This window comes from Brachypodium distachyon, chromosome 3 (assembly GCF_000005505.3).
Source record: "Brachypodium distachyon strain Bd21 chromosome 3, Brachypodium_distachyon_v3.0, whole genome shotgun sequence".
Classification (NCBI taxonomy): Eukaryota; Viridiplantae; Streptophyta; class Magnoliopsida; order Poales; family Poaceae; genus Brachypodium; species Brachypodium distachyon.
This window is the reverse complement of record NC_016133.3, coordinates 19,117,850-19,140,417: the sequence shown is the minus strand read 5'-3', so window position 1 is coordinate 19,140,417 and position 22,568 is coordinate 19,117,850. Positions and strand designations below refer to the sequence as shown.

The window sequence follows — 22,568 nt, the reverse complement described above, 5'->3', positions numbered from 1 at the left end:
CCCGTTGATAATTATCCAACCATCAACGGATCCCTCAGTCTACCTTGAAGACTAATCTTAGATACAACATCATTTGTCAAAATGACACGTTCTTATACCGCAAGCTTAATCTTAGTAATATATTTTCTCAATTCCTAAATATAAGATGTTATAGCTTTATCATAAGTTAAACTTTTAAATTTTGTCCAAGTTTAGAAAACAACATACCAATATGTATAACTCTTACTTAGTATTATTAAATCTTGTATTCAGTATTATACATATTTGATTGTGGTTTTTTTCTTTTTTCAAAAAGGATGATGAAACCCCTCCCTCTGCATCAAAATGATGCACACAACCACCTGACAAAAAGACATCGATCAAACAAGTCAAAGCCATCAAATTATGCCTACAAACCTAATGAAGGGGTGACCATTATCCGCGCCGCATGCCCTTACCGCAAATCACCGCCTAACATCCAATCCGGAGGCCACGAAAGCACAACAGGTATAGCAAATCCTTCACGTGTGCCGTCTGCTCGCGCTGTAGAATTAGCAAATTTGAAATTTTTTGACTTTAAAAAGTTTGACTTAGATCAAGACTAGAATATTTTACATTTAACAACAAAGGTCATAATTCATTTTTATTTCAAGTGGTTGAGATATACGAGAACACAAAGCGACTCAGATTTAGAAAAGAAAACATAAACATAAAACTTCTGGAGGCCACATTTTTAGTGGCTGGATGCGTCGCCGAAGTAATTGTTGAGGAACCGATCGATGGGGAGGGATGACCACCGATACGTGCGCCTCCCTCCACCTTCCGTAGACTCGTTCCTCCACTTAACGTTAGTTGTGGGCTCTTATTCCTTACCTATTGGGCCTATATAAAGGAGAAGAGACTACCCTTGTGCGTACTATTGAGATCAGAAAGAGTAATAAAGAGCTTTGTTCCTCTCACCTCTTTGTGTCAATCTACTTTTATGTACCTTGTGATCGTGTGCGATCGACTCCTTCGACTACGATCTTGGTGTTGCACAACAGTCCACAACCCGCATGTTGGCCGTGTTTCATCTGGATCAAATGACACGAGTCTGGCGATTTTAACGGACCGTCACCTACGGGTGCGGGATCCGTCGTTCCTTACTCCTCGAGATGCGCTCGTCAGTTGTCGTACTCAACCTCCCTCCCGCGATTTCCTGTCCATGGCGCATGCCGCGTGGAACCCAAAAAACTGAACCGCAGATCTCACACAGGTACCGGTACCGCTAGAATTCACTTTACCTCAAATGACACGCACCAATCATTCGGCCTTTTGAAAATGATACTAACTTCGTTACTAAATACTTGTCGCAGAGGAAAAAAAAGACAAATACAGAGAAAATAGATGGTCCAACCAATCATTCTTACTCCAGTAACGACAAACTGAGCTGACACACTCGACTACCAGAATCATGGTCGATCAGAACAGAGAACATCTTCCTATCGTAATGTGCACAAAGAACAACAGATGTCAAGCCCAACTTGAGATAAACACACGAACCACCGTTTCCTTTATGAGACAAATATACAAGGAATCGAACTGAAAAAAACTGCGTACGTGTCCTTTGTAATTATTTTCAGAAATGCGCAAAAATTGATCCCCACCCCGAGCTGACCATTCTGCAGCCAGCAAGAACGCAACAGAGAGTATATATACAGGTGTTCCTGGTTCAGCCGCTGCTGGCGATCCAGACGATGAGCGAGCGGAAGTACTTGGTGACGGCGCCCTTCTGCCACCGTAGCCGCTTCCACCGCCCCCCCAGCAAAACCGGGTGCAGTCCCAGGATGTGCTCCGGCATGAAGTCGTGCCTCGTCAGGATCCCCACCACCGGCGACCTCTGCACGCAGTTTCATCATCAATCAGCAACCAAAAACACAAATTAAGGGTCGTTCCAAAGTGTATTTTCGCGAATCAAGCAACAGAAGAGCTTTACTTACATCGCAGGCCTTGGGCACGACGAGGAGGTGGCGCAGGCCGACCTCCCGGAAGAGCACGAGCGCCTTGGCCAGCGACATGGTCTCCACAACTGTGTACGGCGACGTGTTGGTGAACGGGTGCAAGTCCACGTACATCTCCATCTCCTCCGCCGAGATCTCCACGTCCTCGACGGCGTCCTGCTTCCCGGAGCCCCTCTTATCAAAATCCTGCGCCTCAAACCTGCCGGCGATGGACTCCTTGGCGCACCGCACGGGGGTCGCCATGAAGAACTCCTTCTTCTTGAGCAGCACGAGCAGGTGCGCCCTGAGCACGAGCCCGTACAGCACGGGGGACTGCGCGAACGGCGGCTCGTCCACGACCGGGAACGCGTGGTGCCCCGTGGTCCGGAGCACGTGCACCACGTGCGCCACCTTCTCCACTCCCCCAAAGCTCCTCAACGGGCCGGCCACGACATCCCCCACCGTGAGCTGCCGCATGTAGGGCTCGGCGTGCCCGTCGAGGTGCGGCAGCCCTTTGAGCTTTAATATGAGGTCGTAGATGCTGGAGTTGAAGGAGTCGGCGAGCGTCTTGGAGATGAGGAGGACGAGCATGACGAGCGGGAGGAGGAGAAGGTTGTTTGTGAGCTCGAGGATGATGACGCAGACGGAGACTGTCATCCGGAGTGTGCCGCCGAGGAAGGACGCCGACCCGAGGATGGCGACGAGCCCGTGGTCGAGGCCGGAGTGGTCGCCGAGGAGCATGGCGACGAGCCGCCCGTAGGTGGCACCGGTGAGGATGATGGGCACGAAGAGGCCTGAGGGGGCCACCACGCCGTAGCTGAGAACGCCGAGGAAGTAGGAGGCGAGGAAGAAGGCGAGCATGGAGCCCGGGTGGTACACGTCGTTGGTCCCCGTGGAGTAGAGGTTCCGGATGGCGTCGTCGTTGATGTTGAGGAACAGGCTCGCCAGGTCGTTGTAGTTCCCCGCCGGGCAGTGGAACCTCCGGAACCGGTTCAGCGAGTGGCACGTCCCGTTAGATGATGTTGTGGATGCCAGGCCGGCGTTCTTCATTCCGGCGGTGGGGCAGGGGCGGCAGGGAGCGAACCAGGGGAGGCCGAAGAGGCAGCAGGAGGTGAGGAGGGAGACGGCGGCGGCCAGGAGCAGCTTGTGCCCGGCGCCTCGCTCGTTGACGGCGGTGTAGAGGCGGAGCACGTTGGCCATGAGGAAGTTGTAGAGCGCACCGAGGAGGGCGCCGATGACGCCGATGAGGACGACGGTGGGGATGTCCTTGAGGTGGTACGTCATGATGAGGTCGCCGTCGACGAAGGCCGTGCTCCTCACGTCGTACATGATGAGCCCGCCCTGGCCGAAGAGGCCGCACCGGCCCGTCCCGCACAGGTCGATGAACAGCCGCAGCACCACCGCCGCCACCGCCGTCGTGAAGAAGGACCGCCAGATCAGCGCGCTACGCCACCAGGAGGAGAGCGACTCGAGCGCGAAGAGCACGCCGCCCACGGGGGCGCGGAACGCCGCCGTGACGCCCGCGCCGGCGCCGATGGTCACCAGGTCGCGACGGTCCCGGTCGTTCTTGAAGTAGCGCAGCCAGCGCCAGGTGAGGCCGTACTTGCGGGAGCCGCCTTGCCCGAAGATGGCCGCGATGCACGCGCCCGTGTGCACCATCGGACCGGCCTTGCCCACGTGCAGCGACGACGACACCGCCGCGATGTTGCCGATCACCTGCACAACGATCGATTTGGATTTCAGAAAAAAAATTCGTGCACTGGTTCAGAAGTGTAACTGTAATTTTTCTTTTATGTTTGGTTGTTTACGCAAGTACTGCGGGAACATTTTCGAATTTTTTTTAACTCACTCATGTAGTTTAGATAATGCTACAAGAAATATTATACTTCCTCCGTACCGAATTAACGTGTATACTTCGTCCGTCCAACAAAAAATGTCTCAATTTTGACTAAATTTGAATGCATCTATACACTAAGTCATGTATAGATACATTTAAATTTTGACAAATTTGAGACATCTTTTATTAAACAGAGGGAGTAATTATTATACAAATCCACGTCAGTTAATTTAGGACCGATGGGTACCATTTGTGACCATTAAAAATTAAAAAAATCAACAAATTGGAATATTACTAGGATGGAATTTTAGATTCCATGGAGGGCAATACTGAGAAAACTGGGCTCTCTACGCTTTCAAATTCAAAGTCCCAAACACAAATGCTGGTATTTGATTCCATTGTCCATCCTAGGAGTTGCAGTGAAAAATGTCGTATTAGCTCTAGTCGGATGGATGATTCAGTCTCAGTCATATCCTTTTGGGGATGGATGATTCAGTCATATCCTTTTGGTATGCCAAACCAAACGAACTATATATGTTCTCTGACATTTCACTTTCAGTTAGATAGATATCTGGAGCCTGGAGGTTGGTTCCAGCTTCAATGATTGATCCATTTTATACTCTGCCTACCAAATAGGTGCACACATCGATGGAGCGCGAACGGATAACTGATGCAGTGGATGGATCCAAACAAAACAAAAATTTAAGAATCAAACGATGCCGACCACAAAAAACAATTACTGGCAAGAACATGCCCTCCCACATGGATCATACAACAATGCCCCTACTAGTAAATTCTCTTCGATCGGAACCTATGCGATCAGGTCTTGCAGATGCAGGAATTGATGTCTCTTTAATTAATTTATTTATTTATTGACTGATTGGTGGGAAAAATCAATCAGGCCAGGCGTAGCGTACAACTGGCAATCGTGAATTCGTGAGTGAGGAGTGGACCATGTGCTCGTTGTCCGTGGAAGCACTGAAGAGGCAACGCTGAGCTGGATTAGTTAGCTAGGATGTGTAAGGACTGACCTTGACAGCGAGTGTCCTGAGCGAGAAGATGTTGGGCGCGTCGACGCCGTTGAGGTACGCCTTCACCTCCGGGATCCCCGACCCGCCGGCAGCCGGCGCGATGAACGCCGTGATTGAAGACGCGAACAGCAGCAGCGCCAGGTTGGCGCCGGCGAACACCAAGAAGGCTGTCCAGTAGCTGCATACGCCCAACAAACCGTCGAAAAGCCACATGAGGATGAGACTTTTGTTGCAAGATCTCGGACATGAACCTGAATTGAATATTGGGAATATTTTGGGACTCCAAACACGGTGCGGACTAGAGACAAACATACAGAACATCTTTGTCGTGCTCAGCAAAAGCAAGATCCATAGACAGGGTAGCTAGAGATCAGGGGGAGGGAGGAGCACCTGCTGGATTCCATGAGTGAGGACACGGCCGTGTGCTTGAACCCGGCGACGTTCTCGACGGCGAGGTTGATGAGGAACCCGACGATGCCGGTGAGGATCCCGATGGCGAAGCAGAAGGTCCATTTCAGCACCACGTACCGGACCTGGTCGGCTTTGCCTCGTGACCTCCAGTTCTGATCGAACAGGTCGTTCTCTATTATCCTGCCACGCAAAATTCGAATTCCAAATGGAATCAATTAGCTTCTTCAAGATACATCACGATTGCAATACCTGGTAATGACAATTTTAAGATACCCAGGAAGGCCCAGGAAGGCAACTTGGCATGGTAATTTCAGCGAGAAGCTTGGTAGGTATACTACAGGAGAAAATGCCAAATGGGGCAAAGATGATCGGACCAGCCACGACAGCGCAGCGAAGATAAGGAACCTCATAGGAACAGGGGACACAGATTTTTACATGCCAATCCATGCAATTATGCAAGAATTTTGAAGATAAGTTCTTGCGAGTACAGTTGGATCAAGAAAGACGGAGGAAATCAACAACTGGAATGACTGACTGACAGGCCTTGAGATGCCAAAACGAGCAGAGCAGGGAGCAATTGAGAAGGCAATTGATCAAGAATTCGATACAGATGGGATCATGGGATGTTGATACGAAAGAAGAACAGAGAGGTGCCAAAGATTGGGGGGCAGAGAGAAGGATTGCGAGGATCTTAAGTTCTAGGAGACGAATCGAAGCAGAGGTTGCTTACTCGTAGTCGAGGCTCTCGATGGGGCAGGGGTTGGAGCCGACCATGGCCACCTGGGAAATGTTGTTGGTGGCGCTGCGGTGGAGCAGAGCCCGGGTGAGCGGCGGGCGTTGCTCGTCGTCCTCCATGAGAGGGTCCTCCCTCGGAGCCGTGGACGCCATGGAGGGAGATGGACAAGGGAGCCTGCAGAGTGAGACGGGAGCAGGAGGAGGTAGTTTTGATTGGGACCGAAGAGGGAGGAAACACCGTGATTGCCTGATTGGGAGGAGTCAGTAAGCTTGGTCTATACACCGAGACTACTTGAGTATTTGTGGGGAGCTTTTATAAGAGGAAAAAAAATGCCATTGCTACAGTGGTCTAACATGTCATCGACACTGCTCACTGGCATTTTGGAACCTTATGGCTTTGGCAATGGTACGTTGGCCAATTTTTCTGTTATGTAGCCCAAAACTCTTGGAAGGTCATCACCGAGGCAGGGGCTACTTTAGGAAGCTTCACATGTTAGCAATCTTACGGTTAAATTTCGACCAAGCGTCTCCTGAGCGGTTTTTCGCCTAAAGTGATCCCGAGTGCGTCTAATTTTCCTTCCTCCCGAGCTGATCTCAGCCTTTATATTTGGGCTTTCCTCCTTTTCTTTTTTTATTCTTCTCAAATAAGAAAACATAAAATTCTAGAGATGAACTTCAGTTTTCTGAAAACTTTCAAAATTTGATATGGGCTTTCAATAAAAATATTTTTTATTTGAGGAAGAGTGAAGTTTCAAAATTAAAGATGAGCGGTCAACAGTTATTGACAAACTTTCAAAGAGATGCTCACAACACGCCGGTACACTCACCCCTCCTCCTTTTCTAACAAAAAAATCTTTCTAAATTCTAAGATGTGCTTCTAAATTTTTTGGGCAAACTTCCAAAAATTTTAGGAGGGGACTATTTGTTTCTTTGGCAAAAAAATAATTTCAGATGAGGTTCCTTTTTAAAATTTCATGTTTTCATGGAGAAACTTATGTTTTTCTATACAACCGTTCAATTTTTCAGATGGGAATTCATCATTTTACTTTCAAATTTTAGTGACAAACTTTTAAATTTCTAGGATGAGCTGCATTGTGTTGTGTTGAGCCGGCCTTCTTTGGCTTTTTTTTCTTGAAATAATTGGGTTATTTTGCTGGAGCGTGCGGCCGCTCGCGCCCGCGTGTGTCTGCATCGAGCCATTGACCACATTATCCATGCCTCGTGGTTCCCGGCAAAAGAGTCTTTTCACAATACTGGATGAACCGAAAATATTCTAGGAATTATTTTATTGTAGGCTTGTAGCAACTCTCTTTTTTTATCATGCGAGCACTTAGCTAAACCATATAGAGGCACATGGAGATACGACTTCCAGCAAGATCGAGACGGTACCCTGGGTGGTATCTACCCCCATCATGATGCCCATAGGATGAGCCATTGAGATTTGTGCCATCTAATTAATTTACTATGTCTTATATTAAAGTGAGTGATTAACGATATGAATAGTATTTTTTTCTTGGTCTAATTTAATGTGACCGGACCACCTGACAACTTTCGCCATTCTCTTTCTCACTCTTGTTTTCGTCAGCGACATAAACACAACTTTTGCCCTTTTCTTTCTTTCTCTCTCTTGTTTTTCGTCGGACACTGGCTTATTCTCCTTTTATGAGATTTGTACTTCGTCAATATTTACAACCTTGTCAATACTTAGTAACTCGTTTGTAAGTACATTATGGCACATGGTATGTGCCTTATCAGATTTTAAGTACCTCGTCAAAATACCAAAACTGCGTGCATCAACCTCATGTACCAAGGAAAAAAATAATGGTACGAGCATCTACATCGTTAATACTTAGTACCTCTCATGTAAGTACATTATGGTACGTCATCTACAATAAAAAAATCATAGCACGGGCATTCCCTAAAATTTTGTACTCTCTTCATGTACCCATGGTACCTACTAATCTTGTTGCGTACAATAACACATAGAATGACATATTAATGTGCATCAAACAAATCACTGTATACGTCGCTAAAATATTAACAATTCGTTCAGGACGTTGCTACCTAAAGCAACAAAAAAACAGATCAAACAAATTTTAGGAACTACCCAAAGCACTAAGCTACATGGAAATTTCTCATGCTCTCGTTTCAAAGAAAAACTCACGAAATCCAAAAGCAAAATAACGTTGTTCACAGTCATAGGCCGAACCTGGCCAAAACACAAAAGACAAAGGTACCACCCAGAAAGTGTGTGCACCGGGTCTACGACATCCGTAACAGAGGGAGAGAGAGACGGTCCCTGGTAGGTGGGCCACGTGATGTCTCATCAATTGGTTTGTGGCTTTTGGGACGCCGGAGCAGCGTGGTGAATTAATATTCTCAGCTCATAATTCCTCAAGAAAAAATAAATCTCGCCTCATAATGGATGTTCAATGCATGCGCCTGGAGCAGTAATAGACGTGATATTAATTCCCCGGCACATCCGCCCAAGATTGATATTAGTATCCTGATCTCATGAGTGAAGGTTGCACAGCATGTTACTGGGGAGAACTAACTGGCCGACGACTGCGGACGATTTCCGACCGGTGTGAACGTCGCGGTCGTCCCGACCAGGTAGCCTCCGCCGCGACATGAAGAGAGCCGCCGGCCGTCCCTGGCCCAACCAGCTGTCCACCGCCACTCGCGGCCGGCGCGCTGCCGCGCCGCTCCTGCCCCATCCGCCACCACCGCCGGTCCACCGCCGCCCCGGCCACCTCTCTAACCCCGAGAACCTTGCATCTTCTCCGGCCCCGACCCCCCCCCCCCCCTAACCCTAAGTTCGACCTCGGACTAACCTCTCCGGTGACTCATCACCTCCTCGCCTCCACCGTTGCCGCCGCTCCGACTCGATCTCGACTCGCCGTCGCAGCCCTCTGCGCTGCTGCCGGCTCCGGCTCGTCCTGTCTCACCTTCGCCGCCCACCTCGTCGCTCTAGCTAGGTAGAGAAAGTCAGGAGAGAAGAAGAAGCATCGTGCGCGTGGGGATCGTGGGAAGAGATTTTTTTTATCGGAAGAGATAAGGCAGGGGATCGTGGAAGAAGGCACGTAGAGAGAAGTCAGGGTGGGGCCCATCCGGGATTTTGCGCCAGTTTCGTCCGCAGAGCGCGGTTAAGCGCCAAAGAGTCCTTTCGCATATTACCGTGTATAGAGAGCCTTTGGAAACGTGGATCAAATTCACACCGTGCTACGGATCGCCCCTCCAGTGGCTGTTAATCGAACTTGTGTTAAATCGGGCTCACCCATATATTGCTGATGTAATTTTATTGATTGTAACCTTGTTCAAGAGTAATAAAGCTCAATTTTCCCTTAGTAAGGAAGAATCTCTTGGTAAAGAAGAATCTGTGGGCAGTTGACAGGGGGTTGACTGTTGAGTTTCGGAAGTTACTAGTATGATCCTCATTGTTTTTGCTTTCCTAGTCAGTACATCTTCACGGATAGAGTTCGGTTACCTAACCGAAATGCAAGTTGAACGTGTGAATGGGCATATTATTGAATTACTGTGTGAATTACTGTGTTGCGTAGTAGCAATCAACCCACAATCCAGCGCACATGATCTAGGAAACTGAATCAAATACTCGAAAAATTATCGAGATTTTTTTTTCGAAAAGGGAGAATTTTTTCGAGAGGAGATGATCAAAAGAGAAGTTATCAGAAGAACTCGTTACGTATACGGCGATCTCCTATGATATTAATTTGCTTGTCGACATCAATGATATCCTCTGTCTTATCCCATGCGAACAAAATTCCCGTCACACTTGCACGGGTTATACGCGCGGTTTACACCATGGATTCAAATTATATTTCTCCATCGCTTCCTAGACTTCTAGCATAACCAGGATCCAGAAGGAGTTGCGAGACAGGTCCACGACGCATAGTACAATAATGCACATGAGGAACGGGCCGTGGATCATGAATTTAATTGGTCCAAGGCCAATCATTTTGGTTCTTTTATCGAGCAAGTCGGACCGATCTCCACTAACAAAAACAAAAAAAGGTTCACCGTACTACACGCCTAATTTGTGTTGATACAGTTGTTCCGTTCAAAGATCCCTCTTGGGTATTGTAAAGGGGCAGTAGTGAGGTTCTTATCTTCCTTCACCTGGAGCCATCCCTCCCGACCCTTGGCAGTTTTCTATTGCTAAATCACAACTGGTCGTTAAAAAAGAGAGTCTCAATCAAGTTTTGCTGGTTTTGGAAAGCTTTTTTCTTCGGAAGGATGCTGCTGCTCATTTAAGAAGCAACATCGGCCGGGATTACACTCTTTCAGTGGCGCAGGAGGTCGAATGACCCTAGTGTTAGACATCTTTTTTCCCGATAGCTAGCTACTACTCCCTGGGCCCCATAGTACGAGGCACGCACGCATCCTTAAATCTCAATTTGATTAGTTAAATATGTATGTTTCTTAACAAAAAGTATATCAAACGTTATAAAAAAACTTTCTAATGATATAATTATTTAATTATTTAATTCATATTTAGTTAGCTAAATTGACGATATAGAGATGCGTGCGTGCCTCGTATTATGAGACGGAGGGAGTACTACTGATCAAATTATTGTTGGCCGACTGGCCGTCCTTCTGATCGTGTATCGACATGTCTTTGCTTCCAATATTTTAGCCAACTTGGCCGGTTTTATATTGATCAATAACGAGAGGTACGATGAAACCTGAAGATACATACGGGCTCTGAGATGGTCTGAGGATATCGTATACGAGGTGTTTAGAAGCCACATGAATGAACTCATTGTCTAGCGTTTTTGCTTGTGGTGCTTCTAGCCTTTCTAGCCTCCTAACTAAAGCACAAGATTAAATACACCTGATATTTAATCTAGCTTTCTAGAAACACTTCTTGGAATTACATTAGAAGCTAAAACATCAAAATAGGTGTTTCTCGCAACTCCCAACGGCTTCTGTCTCCTAGTTCGCAATAATGATCGCGTAGGTCGACAAGTTGTTTACAATGCCACGAAGATAAAGTTATCTTCGTTCACAAATTCTCCACCTCTTGCATGAACTATTCACTTTCAATCAAATCTCTTTTTCCTCACGCACCTTCCTCTATTGACCCAGCTATGGTTTAGGCTCTGAGCCACCACCGTTGCCGGCCGTCTATGTGCTCTCCTTTCCATGAGTTGCCTTGACGAGTACATCGTTCTCCGCTACGTTGCACCGTCGACGTCCTCTGGGAAGTCGTCGACGTTGTTGTCCTCCGCTTAGGTTTGCCTCTTCCGATCGGATTTCACATGACACTTTCTCCATGCTAAATCAAGACTTAATCATCAATCTTTGCATACATGGACATTTCAAACTTTAAACACCAAGTCAACGTAAAAGCATCTTACCAAATAATTCTCTTGTTTAGCTCCGGTTATCTAGGTACAAGTGCCGATCTTACTAGAACTAACAAGCTCGTTTGGCTCTCATCATTTGGACCTATAATTTTGGAATTCGTTTTGAATATCATGAACAAACTTGTTTGACTAGCACGAAATTGGATTGAAGAATCTCAATTACTCTCTAAAATGTATCCTCTCTGGATTTGTCTCTTATTCTGCAAATCCATGTGATAACATGATTTTTAAATTTAAAATTCAAATTCATATGAATGGAATTTGTTAAAATTTTGATTTTGTTGTTTTTTTCTACTCTGCCCTATCCATAATAAGTATTTCAAATTTAGTACGACTTTTGATCGGAAAGAGCACATGAAAAACGTATTTCCTTCCCTCCATAAAAATGTCGCCAGGGAGTACCAAACTACTCCATACGGGATCTGATCTGATAGAATGACACCCCATATTATATCCACGAGAATCGAGAGACCACACGTATTCGCGCCCACTGACATCTGCCCCCGTACGGCACGTGGCTCTCCACGGAAACATCAGGAAGCACACACATGGTGACTCGACTCGCCCTTCCTCCCCATCTGTTCCCTTCTGCTCCAAACAAAGGATCAACGAGAATGAGTATTGAGTACTTTTCAAAAGAGAAAAAAACGATCAACCAGAATATTTAACACATATCCCCATACCCTACCACCTCTCCCAGGCACGCCAATCTGTCATCGAACACACAATGACACGCGGGCCCAGCATCACCGACAGCCATCCGCAGATCACATGGAGAAATAATAATTAATCAGAATAGTCGAGAAAACCCAAAGGCGAAAAGAAGACCACCACGACCACTCGGCTCGCCTCCCTCCCTCCTCTTCGCGCATCTTCTCCGCATCAAGCAATCGATCGACCCCGCCAACACCACCCAGGCACGCGCGCGGCTCGACCTCGCGAGGCGGAGGAGGACGGTGGCGCGCCATGGCGTTCCTGTTCGGGGCCCTGCTGGGGCTGGTGCTCGGCGTCGCCGTCGTCATGGCGTTCGCGCGCTTCGAGAATTCCCGCGCCGAGCAGCGCCGCGAGCTGGTACGTGCCATTGACTGACGGCTTCATCGGCTCCCTCCTTCCTCCTCGCCTCGTTTCCAATTTCATCCTGCCGTTGCATGATTTCGAACCGATTCGATTGGACGCTGGCGCCCGCGCTGCGGGGATGCGGTGCGCGGGTCTGAAACCGCCGAGGTGGTCGAAATTACGACCCGTTAGGTTTATGCTCTAGAGTGCTGTTTAATTCCGGAGTAGAGTGAGGTGCGATGGAAATGAAGAGACGTTGATGTTGAGTGACGTGGATACCGTAGGTCTGGGTACTTCATTTATACGGGTCGTAATTGCCACAGGCTTTAATCCTAATCTGGCTTGTCGTTTCCAATTGGGATGCCTTTTAAGGAATCTGAGGAGACATGGTTGAATCGGCTGCTCCGTGTTTTATTTTCACAAAACAATTGTGGAGTCCAGTAATGAGTGGTCGCGCTAAGATGTTGTTGATTGGTTTTGCAGCATGCAAGATTGGTTGTGTATTTCCTGTTTGGCTAAATACTCCTATTGAAACTTGGCAGGGGCACATGCAGACCTGTCACTAAAGCATTTTAGGATGCTCTGCACCAGTTTGACTGAAAGAAATTGTTCACGTGATACCTGAGAAGGAGGGAGGGCTGCCAAACTCCTTCCTGATAATCTGGACAAGGACCGAAAACGACACCTAAATCTAACCGGAGAAAGTACTTCGTTTTGCTGATAATGCTTCTTTATGGCAAGTGGAAATATGTGTTCGTGCAATTCACCATATTACTTATTTGGAAAATAAAGTTTCTCTTGCTAATTGTAGAATATGGACACCTGCACCTACGTGGCTTACTGTCCTATCAGTATCTAGCTTATGAAAGCTGATCATATCCAACAATAGAGCCCGGCCATAGAATATTGATAAAGTTGCAACATCTGGTATATGATTCTCCTATTTTGATGATGGAAGAGGCTCCATGGAAGGGCAACTGATTTTTTGTGTAGCCTATAGCTTAGCACTCAAAATAAGTGCATTTGCAAAATATATCACATTTGCAAATGTTTGAATAAATAAAATCTCAAATGCTTTGAGAAGAAAATTCATGTATTCCCAGTTTCTTTTGATCAATTTCATATGAGAAGGGTTGAGAAAAATTATACTCCCTCCGTCCAACAAAGGAGGTCTCAAGTTTGTCAAAATTTGGATGTATCTAGAAATGACTTAGTGTATAGATGCATTCAAATTTGGACAAAGTTGAGACATCCTTTGTTGGACGGAGGGAGTATGAAAAATGATGATACTGGATGTTGTGAACCTTCTGAAGTTATTGCTTGCAAACATACAGCATGAAATCTGACACTCCATTGCAACTGTATAACACCATGTTGGCGTCACATATTAGTTTGAAGTTGAAATGGGCAAGTTTAATTTATTACGCCTGATCATGATGACAATGGGTAGACATTTAATGATACTAGTACAGCAATTGGATAATATCCATGACAACTGGGTTTGGTTCAGGGTCAGAATATGTGTTCCACAAAGGTTACAAAGGAATATGTACTCCACAAAGGTCCTAACTACTGCAAATTCAATTGTGCATTCATTGTATTATCCATTTCTGGTATACAAAGGCTGCAGTCAATATATGGAAAGTAGTACATGCAGAGACTTTCTTGTGGAGCTATGGTCTTTGATGATGATTCCGATGTTAAAAGTTCAGATCTGTTTGTTGTAGTTGCATCATGGTTGACTTGAATTTCTTAATCATATCTAGTTAATGTTGGATGGCATCTTTACATATTTGTTTATCATTCTCTCTCTTTCTCTCTGGCTAAGTAAGTGTATTTAATTAATAACTGTATTCTTTCTGACTATATCGTTATTTGAGATAAAGCATTCCAGTAAGCAAAAGCAGCTACTTCATATGTTCTTTTATTTTGTTTGAAGTAATTCATGTTCTCCTTGGCTGATGCGATGAGTTGTGAAAACTTACCTTGAGAACATAGCATAGCAGTCTGTGTCTGATAAAGGGTTACATTTCGCCGGTGATTCACCGGGAGGAGTTTATCACCGCTGCCTGGGAGCTTTGGAAGTGTAGAAACGATCCCATTTTTAACAATGTAACTCCTTCGGTTAATAGCTGGCTCGCTAAGCTTCGTGTCTCCCTAGTTTCTCAGAGTTGTAGATTTGGCAGTGGGGCTAAGGAGGCTCTGCGAGCCTGGTTGGTCTCATCGGCCTCTGTCCCTTGAGTAGGTGCTTTCTTTTCTCCCTTTCCTTCTCCCTGTGTCCCCCCTGTACCCTGCTTGTAACTTGTGTTTTTATATCTATATATATATACATACTGTCAGAGCCTCTCCTACAGTTTTCGGTCAAAAAAAAACCATAGCATAGCAGTTATTTGTTGACAAGAATGTGCGTGCATCAACACTTATTTAGGGACTGGCAGTAGTATTTCAATTAATACCATAATTCAACCTGTGTGTAGGCTGCTACAGTTTCATCTTTTTCAAAGTTGACCGTGCAAGATTTGAAGAAACTTATTCCTCCTGAGTTCTATCCGTCATGGGTTTCTTTCACCCAAAAGCAAAAGTTGAGCCTTTTTCTCTCTTATTCTTTGCATATGCTTTGACCTAGGTGTTGTCCAATATTGTTTATACTGATACCTTATTTTCTTTAACTCTTACAGCTAAAATGGCTGAATCAAGAATTGACGAAAATCTGGCCATTTGTCAATGAGGTGCAAATATTTTCTGTTTCATCTAAATATTCCCTAGTGCTGTTGCTAGATACTGAGTTTTCTTGCTGTGTTCCTTGAGTAAATTTGTAATGGATTGTGTAAGTTGCTTAGGACAACAAGTGTGGTTGTTGTAGGCTGCATCGGAGCTGATTAAAACTTCTGTGGAACCTGTATTTGAGCAGTACAAGTCATTCATTTTGGCTTCCATCCATTTCTCAAAACTGACACTCGGTACTGTTGCTCCTCAGTTTACAGGTAGGACCCCTGTACAAAAAGCTACATGTTCCTTGATCAATGGTCCTCCTTATATTGATATATTCAAATATTGTGTGTGTGGTATATTAATATAGTTTGCTATGCAAAGTTAATTCTTTAATTTGTTTCTGACATTAAACTGTAAGAGATGCGCGATTTCATTCTGACAGTATATAGATACATATATTAATTTTTGGCAAAGTGAGACACCAGACTGCGACCTTCGGGGGTCGAACCCTGGTGGGCAGCCAGCATCCCTCGCTGGGCTGACCACCCAACCTGAGCTTGGTTCTCTTAAGTTTTTAATTTTGTGCACATGAATTAATGAGTACATGAATCATAGCCTTTTCCCTCATTGAAATAATTAATTCTTTGTTTTACCCCCTTTTGACATTGAAATTTTAATTTCTACAGTTAGAATGAAACTTACTCAACTAAGGTAAAATAGCAGGGAGTAAAATACGCCTCGAGGTTGTAGAACGACTTATGTTTAGAGAAAAGTTCGTCTATAGCTATGGCAAGGCTGGAAAAGAACATCAACAACCAGCTAACAATTGTTCTGTTTATTGGTTCACAAACCTTATGTTTAATATGGTCACCCACGTCATGCTTCATAAGGGTATTAACATAGTTGAGTGGCTTTGTTTCTTCCAACATAACAGGGTAAGACCTTCTCATAATGTTTGTTCAATAACAGTTAGTGCAGCAACAGATCTCTCATGCATCCTGAACCAAAGATCTGTACCCAGCTTATACATATTACCAGGCCAGAAAACGCTGTTTGCTGTTTCATGATACATCAACAATATCTGTTTCTTTGAAACATAGAGCTGAAGTATCCCGATGCCTTTTCAAATCATATGTCATCGATGAGGAACACATTTATGTGATATCATAGTTTTCTGTTGATGATTTCTTCTCCCTTGTCGTATTCATGTTATGGCTGGTTGGATCCTCTTACAAATGATTTTAACAAATGATCTTTTCAGGAGTTTCAATCCTGGATAGTGACAGTTCTGGTATCACCATGGAGCTTGAGATGCAGTGGGATGGTAATCCCAACATAGTACTCGACATCCAAACAACACTGGGGATTTCACTCCCTGTGCAGGTAATTCACAAATGTAGTAATGTGCATTTAAATACAGAACCCTGCATTACAAAATGTGATTTTAGATGTGTTACCATGGAGTATTCTCACTTCGTATCAGTAATAACAAACAAACTACAGCTATACTCGTGTCTAGCGATTGCAATTTGAAGATTCAGTTTCTTCTAATGAGAATTGTATTACTCCTTTTGGTTTGATTTTTGAACAGAATTACCAGAGACGCGGAAACAATGTCACATTTGACTTGAGTTTCATAGCTGACTCTTTATTCTCCTTGCATCATGCTACACTAACCTTCTCATCTTATTAGTTTGAGTAGATATCATGGAGCCCCGGCATTGGGGATTTGGTGTCAGATAACCACAACTTTTGGAGTTTTTTTACATAATAACTATTTGCCTAACTTGCAACCGGGAACCCAAATGATGAGATCTAGAGCCTTTGACAGTGAAACTGACTGGTTGGGGCCACCTGCAGTTGCCACGTGGCAAAAAACAGACCAAAGCTGAACCTGGGCTCGACTGGTTGGGGTCGGGCAAGTCTGTTTCGCCGTCTGGTCGGGATCGGCTCAGGGTCCAGGTTTTTCTGTCCATGTGCTGACTGACCAATGGTCCCAACTGGTCAGTTTTGCTGTACGAGGCCCCAGATCTCATAATTTGGGTTCTCTGTTTATAATTAACGAAATACTTGTGGTTATGTGATTTTTTCCCAAAGGTTGTGGTTATCTGATACCAAATCCCCAATTGTTGGGGTTCCATAATATTTACTCTATTTTTTTTATCATGGTGCAACCACTTATTTAAAGCACTAATATCTGTTTCTAAGTTCTTCTATCTGTAGGTAAAAAATATTGGATTCACAGGAGTACTGCGGCTAGTCTTTAAGCCTCTGGTTTCTGAACTCCCCTGCTTTGGAGCTGTTTGTGTTTCTTTGAGAGAGAAGGTACACCAGTTTCTTTTGATCATACGATGTTGCAAAAAATCACAGCGAATTAAATCATTGAAATTAATTTGACTTCAGAGCAAGGTAGATTTCACCCTCAAGGTTGTTGGTGGCGAAATGACAGCAATTCCTGGAATTTCTGATGCCATTGAGGTATGGTAACCCCTACAGTATCAGCTAACACTTAATTTGCATACTGCTGCACATATTTCATTCTTGAGACAACTCAGGGAACAATACGTGATACCATTGAGGACACACTGACATGGCCTAATCGCATAATTGTTCCCATTGTGCCAGGAGACTATAGGTAATTAATTACTTTGAAGATTAGGGAGTATAATTCTATGTCTGTCTTACGAGTAGTGACATTATGCCTACCCTTTTCAGTGACTTGGAACTGAAACCTGTTGGAGTATTAGAAGTAAAACTTGTGGAAGCTAGGGACTTGAAGAACAAAGACCTTGTTGGAAAGTCTGACCCATTTGCTGTGCTTTATATACGCCCACTGAGTGCAAAAACGAAGAAAAGCAAAACAATAGTAAGTAAGATGCATTCATCTGATCAAATAAAATGAACTGCACCCTTACATTTATTCTGCTGCAGAACAATGATTTGAACCCTATCTGGAACGAACACTATGAATTTGTGGTCGAGGACTCAGTAACCCAGCATCTGACTGTGAAAATTTATGATGACGAAGGGCTGCAACCATCGGAGATTATTGGTTGTGCTCGAGTAGACTTGGCGGATCTTCAGCCTGGAAAGGTGAAAGATGTTTGGTTGGAACTTGTGAAAGACCTTGAAATTCAGAGGGATAAGAAACCTCGTGGTCAGGTCAGTTGGTGCAGTTTTCATAATAACTTCCCTATATATAGCTTTATAGCTTACTAACATGTGGTTCCATACCATTATGGTCTCATGGCATTTGCTATTTACCATTATGAATGTAACTGCTGAGTACTAAACTACTAATATAATTCCAAGTAATGTATTCCTGCCACTTTTGCTCTTTATGTTTTTTTGTTCTATTTAATAAAGTGTTTTCTAGTGACATCGATAATTTAGAATAACCAACAAAGTACACTTAACCCATGTCTTTCCTGTCCTCGGTCTATGTTACTCCAGGAAACCTCTGTTTCCTCTTACCTGACAGTTAGCTAGCCGAACATGGTGGCCTCTGGTCATATCATGGCCCACACTGGTAGACCAGGTCGTTCTTATTCTCTGTCTTAGAGCATGTCTGGCAAATCCCTGTACCACCCCCAATCCCTAAAAAAGTAAAAAGTAAAAACTGCTAAAAAGCCAACTTTCATGCTCCAACAGATCCCCAATCCCAATAATTTTTTTAGGGGTTCACCCTATATTCTCAAATCTCACCAGAAATAGGGACAACACCACCCCCTATCCTGAGATTTTTTTGGCAGGCTAAAATTTCACCTCGTCCGATGCTACCCCCCTCGCCATCCCTCCCTCCCGTCGCAGGCTGATTTGCTGCCTCCAGCGATCGATTGCTGCCGCCGGCCATGCAAATTCTCGCCACCACTAGCTCCCTATTCACCGTCGCCTGTGTCCGTCCGCAGCACCCTGCCCCATCCTATGCCACCGACTTAGCCTGCGCTGCGCCAATCTGAGCCCTACTCCTGCGCCACCACCTTGACCTTTCGGGCCACTGGATCGGTCCCCCTTGCTACCCCACTTCCGACCCACACCGCCAGCCTCAGCTCGGCTCCGCATCCTTGCCAAGCTGTTCAGATCATCCTCGCCTCGTCTCATCGACAGATCAAAGACCGCACGGCGCATGAACAACTTCAAGTAGACGGAGTACACCCAGTTGAGCAACTGTGGCATTGTGGCAGCTTCATGGACCTAGTTGAGCATTTATTGGTTTCTTCAGACCTTATGTTTAAATTTAAAGAAAAATGGATTTCGGACTTCTGTTTAATTGTATGCGGTAGAAACTCTGAGTATTGTAGTGAACGAAGCAACTCATGTACTGTTTTATAAGATGAGCAACTTAGTTTTTTGTTATCTCAGGCTTCATGTTCATGGGGATCCTCAAGCCTTCTGCTGATGAGAGTGTTGTTCTTATATAACGAGTTTTTTTTTTTAGATGAAAGGATTTTCGCCCTGTTTCATTTCATACGAAAAGAAACAATTTGTCCAAGTTACTTATATAACGAGTTTTTTGTGGAAAAAATAAAGATGAGTTAGTAAACATGGAGCCAAATAATCTCTTTGCATCGTGACGCTACTTCTCTTAGCCAATCAATGCTGAAATGTAGTATCTGGCAGTTTTATGCCATATCGCGAGATAAAGCCAAGAACTGCGGTGCCAAAGATTGGTTTATTTAATCATTTTTATTCTGTAATTACATGATGATGACTGTCAATGTATGGTGTTTCTTTGTCTATGTTTCGGTTTCATGGATCATTGAATGGAAGTGATATGGGCCATCTCTTAGGGTACATCATGGCACTGGCACTTCTAAATATTTCTTGTAGAGAAGTTAATGATTTGTCCATTTGTTTGTCAGGTACACCTGGAGCTCCTGTACTACCCTTTTGGTAAACAAGAAGGGGTCTCCAATCCTTTTGCTAGTCAGATCCAGTTAACATCTTTGGAAAAGGTCCTCAAGACAGAGTCTAATGGATTTGATGTCAACCAGAGGAAAAATGTTATTATGCGAGGAGTCCTTTCAGTAACTGTTATATCTGCAGAAGAATTGCCAGCAATGGATGTGATGGGAAAGGCTGACCCATTTGTTGTCTTGTATCTAAAGAAGGGAGAAACCAAAAAGAAGACAAGGGTTAGTTTCTGTACCTATCTGCAGTTCTGTGTCACCATTTTTCTTTTTCCATATATGATTCAATATATTTGCAGGTGGTGACTGAGACGCTAAATCCAATATGGAACCAGACATTTGACTTTGTAGTAGAAGATGCCCTGCATGACTTGCTCATGGTGGAAGTATGGGACCATGATACATTTGGAAAGGTTCATTTCTGTTTCATCTCTCTTAATTTTGATGGTCATATTAGATACTCTGATCCATAATAAGTGTCGGGGATTTTGATGGTCAACTTTGTACTAAATCCCTGACACTTATTATGGATCGGAGGGAGTAGATTTATTCATGTAATATGCATATGATTATAGATCAAGATTTTGATGTCCTGGATTTGATAGGGGTTTGCGGAATATGCATTGTAGCACTTGTTGAACTGTTTTTTTCTTGCTGATCATTGAACAAAATTGTGGGAAAAAATGAGGAAGAAACGAGGATACACTGAAGGGACTAGCTGTGGACCTCTGGTGGGGTTGCACACTTGCACCTCCTAATATTTAATTGTCCAGTGTTCAAAACTGTTGCGTATGTTACTTTATATATCTTTAACTGTTTGTAGTTCTGCAACATATAACTCTCGGAATGGATTGAACCAGGAAGTCATTTCCCATACAGATATGAATTTTCCACACATGGGTGCAGCCACACTCCAATAAATAATGCACATCGTGTAAGAAAAAGGTAAAGCAAAATCCATAGTTGCAAAGCTTGCCATAAAATGTGCACCTGCAAAAAAGGGAAATAGTATGCTACAATGGCTGGTAGCATAAGATGGGCATCGGATTGGGTGCGGGATCTGGGTGACTTGAAAAGGTGACAGTGGAGCAGAAAGAGAACAAAACACAAATAGTCAGGTGAGATCGCTGCATATCTCCAATGACAGTCCCGTAAGATTTGGGTCGGAGTTAGAGATGTGAATAGGGTCAAGTAGATTTTGAATCATGGGTTTAGTGTTATAACTAATCTGAGTCTAACTACCTTCAAGGTTTACCCTCAAGCAATATCTGTGAGACCTGCGAAGTTTTCGTCCAGGGACTACTGAAGTAAAAACTATGCTTCAGTACATCCTGTAGCCTTAAACGTGGTCTCTGTTATTTAGATTTTCTTGGGCTAATTTTAATCTACCGAAATTGCAGGATTACATTGGGAGATGCATCTTGACACTTACAAGAGCGATACTTGAAGGTGAGTTCCAAGATACATATGCGTTACAAGGTGCTAAATCCGGAAAGCTGAACTTGCACTTCAAGTGGACGCCGCAGCCAATTTACCGTGACCGTGATCGGGACCAGTGAAAGCTGTATAGATACTTCACGACAAGACTGCTTGTTCCCCTAGAAATGCCTGTACATTAGCATTTCTGTATACGGATCCGCCTGGGTCTTGTAGCCGCACGGTGCCACAATAATTGCGTAAATTCTCTGTAGATTCTGATCATGATAGGAAATGCAATGTGGCGTGGATACATAAGAATAGATGATCACACGGGAGACTCGGAAATGTTAAAAGTACAGGAAAGTTCAAGTCCATGTCTTGGAAGCACGTGTTTGCAATGCATTAGGACTATATCACACTTTCTTTTTGAAGGCAGGACTATAGCACACTTGTGATATTAATTGTTTGTGATACATATCGTCAAGCCGTGATTTGTGCACAGTGGAATTCGTGGATTTGGGAAATGGATTGGGGGTGTGGGGGGGGGGTGGGGGGGGGTGGGGGGGGCAACGTTGGACATTTAATTCAAACTCGGAAAGATCAACATTGTGGCTATGCTTGAAAGAGTTAGTTGATGGTCTAATTGGCGGAGGAGTACTGCCACATCTAGTAGATGGTGGCTTGTCTATTCTGCAATATGCGGACAATGTGATCCTTTTTATGGACCATGATTTAGATAAAGCTCAAAACCTTAAGCCCTTGTTGTGTATGTTCGAGCAATTATTGGGTTAAAAAAATTATACTCCCTCCGTCCAACAAAAGATGTCTCAAGTTTGTTAAAATTTGAATATATCTACACATGACTTGGTGTATAGATGCATTCAAATTTAGTCAAAATTGAGACATCCTTTGTTGGGACAGAGGAAGTATTTCACATCTGAGCTCTTGTTTTGCCAAGGCTAAGAACTCCACCATACAACACTCAGAGCTCTTTGTTTGTGCTACTGTGGAGTTTCCCTCGGTACTTCAGAATAGGCATGGTAGTGCTAACTGATGTTTTTGTGAGACTATAGTTTACCTTTTTTTTTTATGCCATGTCTCGTGCCGTGTAG

At 44.4% G+C, this 22,568-nt stretch overlaps 2 protein-coding genes across 2 annotated transcripts; one reads left to right on the top strand and one right to left on the bottom strand.

The window, feature by feature from the left end:
• Window positions 1-1,362: 1,362 nt before the first annotated feature.
• On the bottom strand, window positions 1,363-6,250 carry LOC100823897 (putative chloride channel-like protein CLC-g). The gene is made up of 5 exons (XM_003573630.4): window positions 5,968-6,250; window positions 5,217-5,417; window positions 4,827-5,004; window positions 1,959-3,674; window positions 1,363-1,858 (listed from the first exon to the last, which is right to left on the bottom strand). Exons 1-5 carry the CDS (start codon window positions 6,123-6,125, stop codon window positions 1,691-1,693), a joined length of 2,421 nt encoding a protein of 806 aa, XP_003573678.1. The 5' UTR covers window positions 6,126-6,250; the 3' UTR covers window positions 1,363-1,690.
• Window positions 6,251-12,178: 5,928 nt separating this feature from the next.
• On the top strand, window positions 12,179-21,931 carry LOC100823592 (synaptotagmin-5). Its single transcript, XM_010236262.3, has 13 exons — window positions 12,179-12,430; window positions 14,893-14,997; window positions 15,094-15,144; window positions 15,279-15,399; window positions 16,389-16,510; window positions 17,351-17,452; window positions 17,531-17,605; window positions 17,683-17,762; window positions 17,843-17,993; window positions 18,059-18,289; window positions 19,990-20,262; window positions 20,337-20,450; window positions 21,438-21,931. Exons 1-13 carry the CDS (start codon window positions 12,326-12,328, stop codon window positions 21,594-21,596), a joined length of 1,689 nt encoding a protein of 562 aa, XP_010234564.1. The 5' UTR covers window positions 12,179-12,325; the 3' UTR covers window positions 21,597-21,931.
• The last annotated feature ends 637 nt before the right edge of the window (window positions 21,932-22,568 follow it).

Bases quoted from the DNA above. Each gene is read 5' to 3' on its own strand.
- LOC100823897 (XM_003573630.4), bottom strand. From the start codon at position 6,125: ATGGCGTCCACGGCTCCGAGGGAGGACCCTCTCATGGAGGACGACGAG. The intron at 3,675-4,826 runs GTCAGTCCTTAC...ATCGTTGTGCAG, and splicing joins TCAGGACACTCGCTGTCAAG to GTGATCGGCAACATCGCGGC. The intron at 1,859-1,958 runs GTAAGTAAAGCT...AACTGCGTGCAG, and splicing joins TCGTGCCCAAGGCCTGCGAT to AGGTCGCCGGTGGTGGGGAT.
- LOC100823592 (XM_010236262.3), top strand. From the start codon at position 12,326: ATGGCGTTCCTGTTCGGGGCCCTGCTGGGGCTGGTGCTCGGCGTCGCC. The intron at 15,400-16,388 runs GTAGGACCCCTG...TGATCTTTTCAG, and splicing joins TGTTGCTCCTCAGTTTACAG to GAGTTTCAATCCTGGATAGT. The intron at 17,763-17,842 runs GTAATTAATTAC...TACCCTTTTCAG, and splicing joins ATTGTGCCAGGAGACTATAG to TGACTTGGAACTGAAACCTG.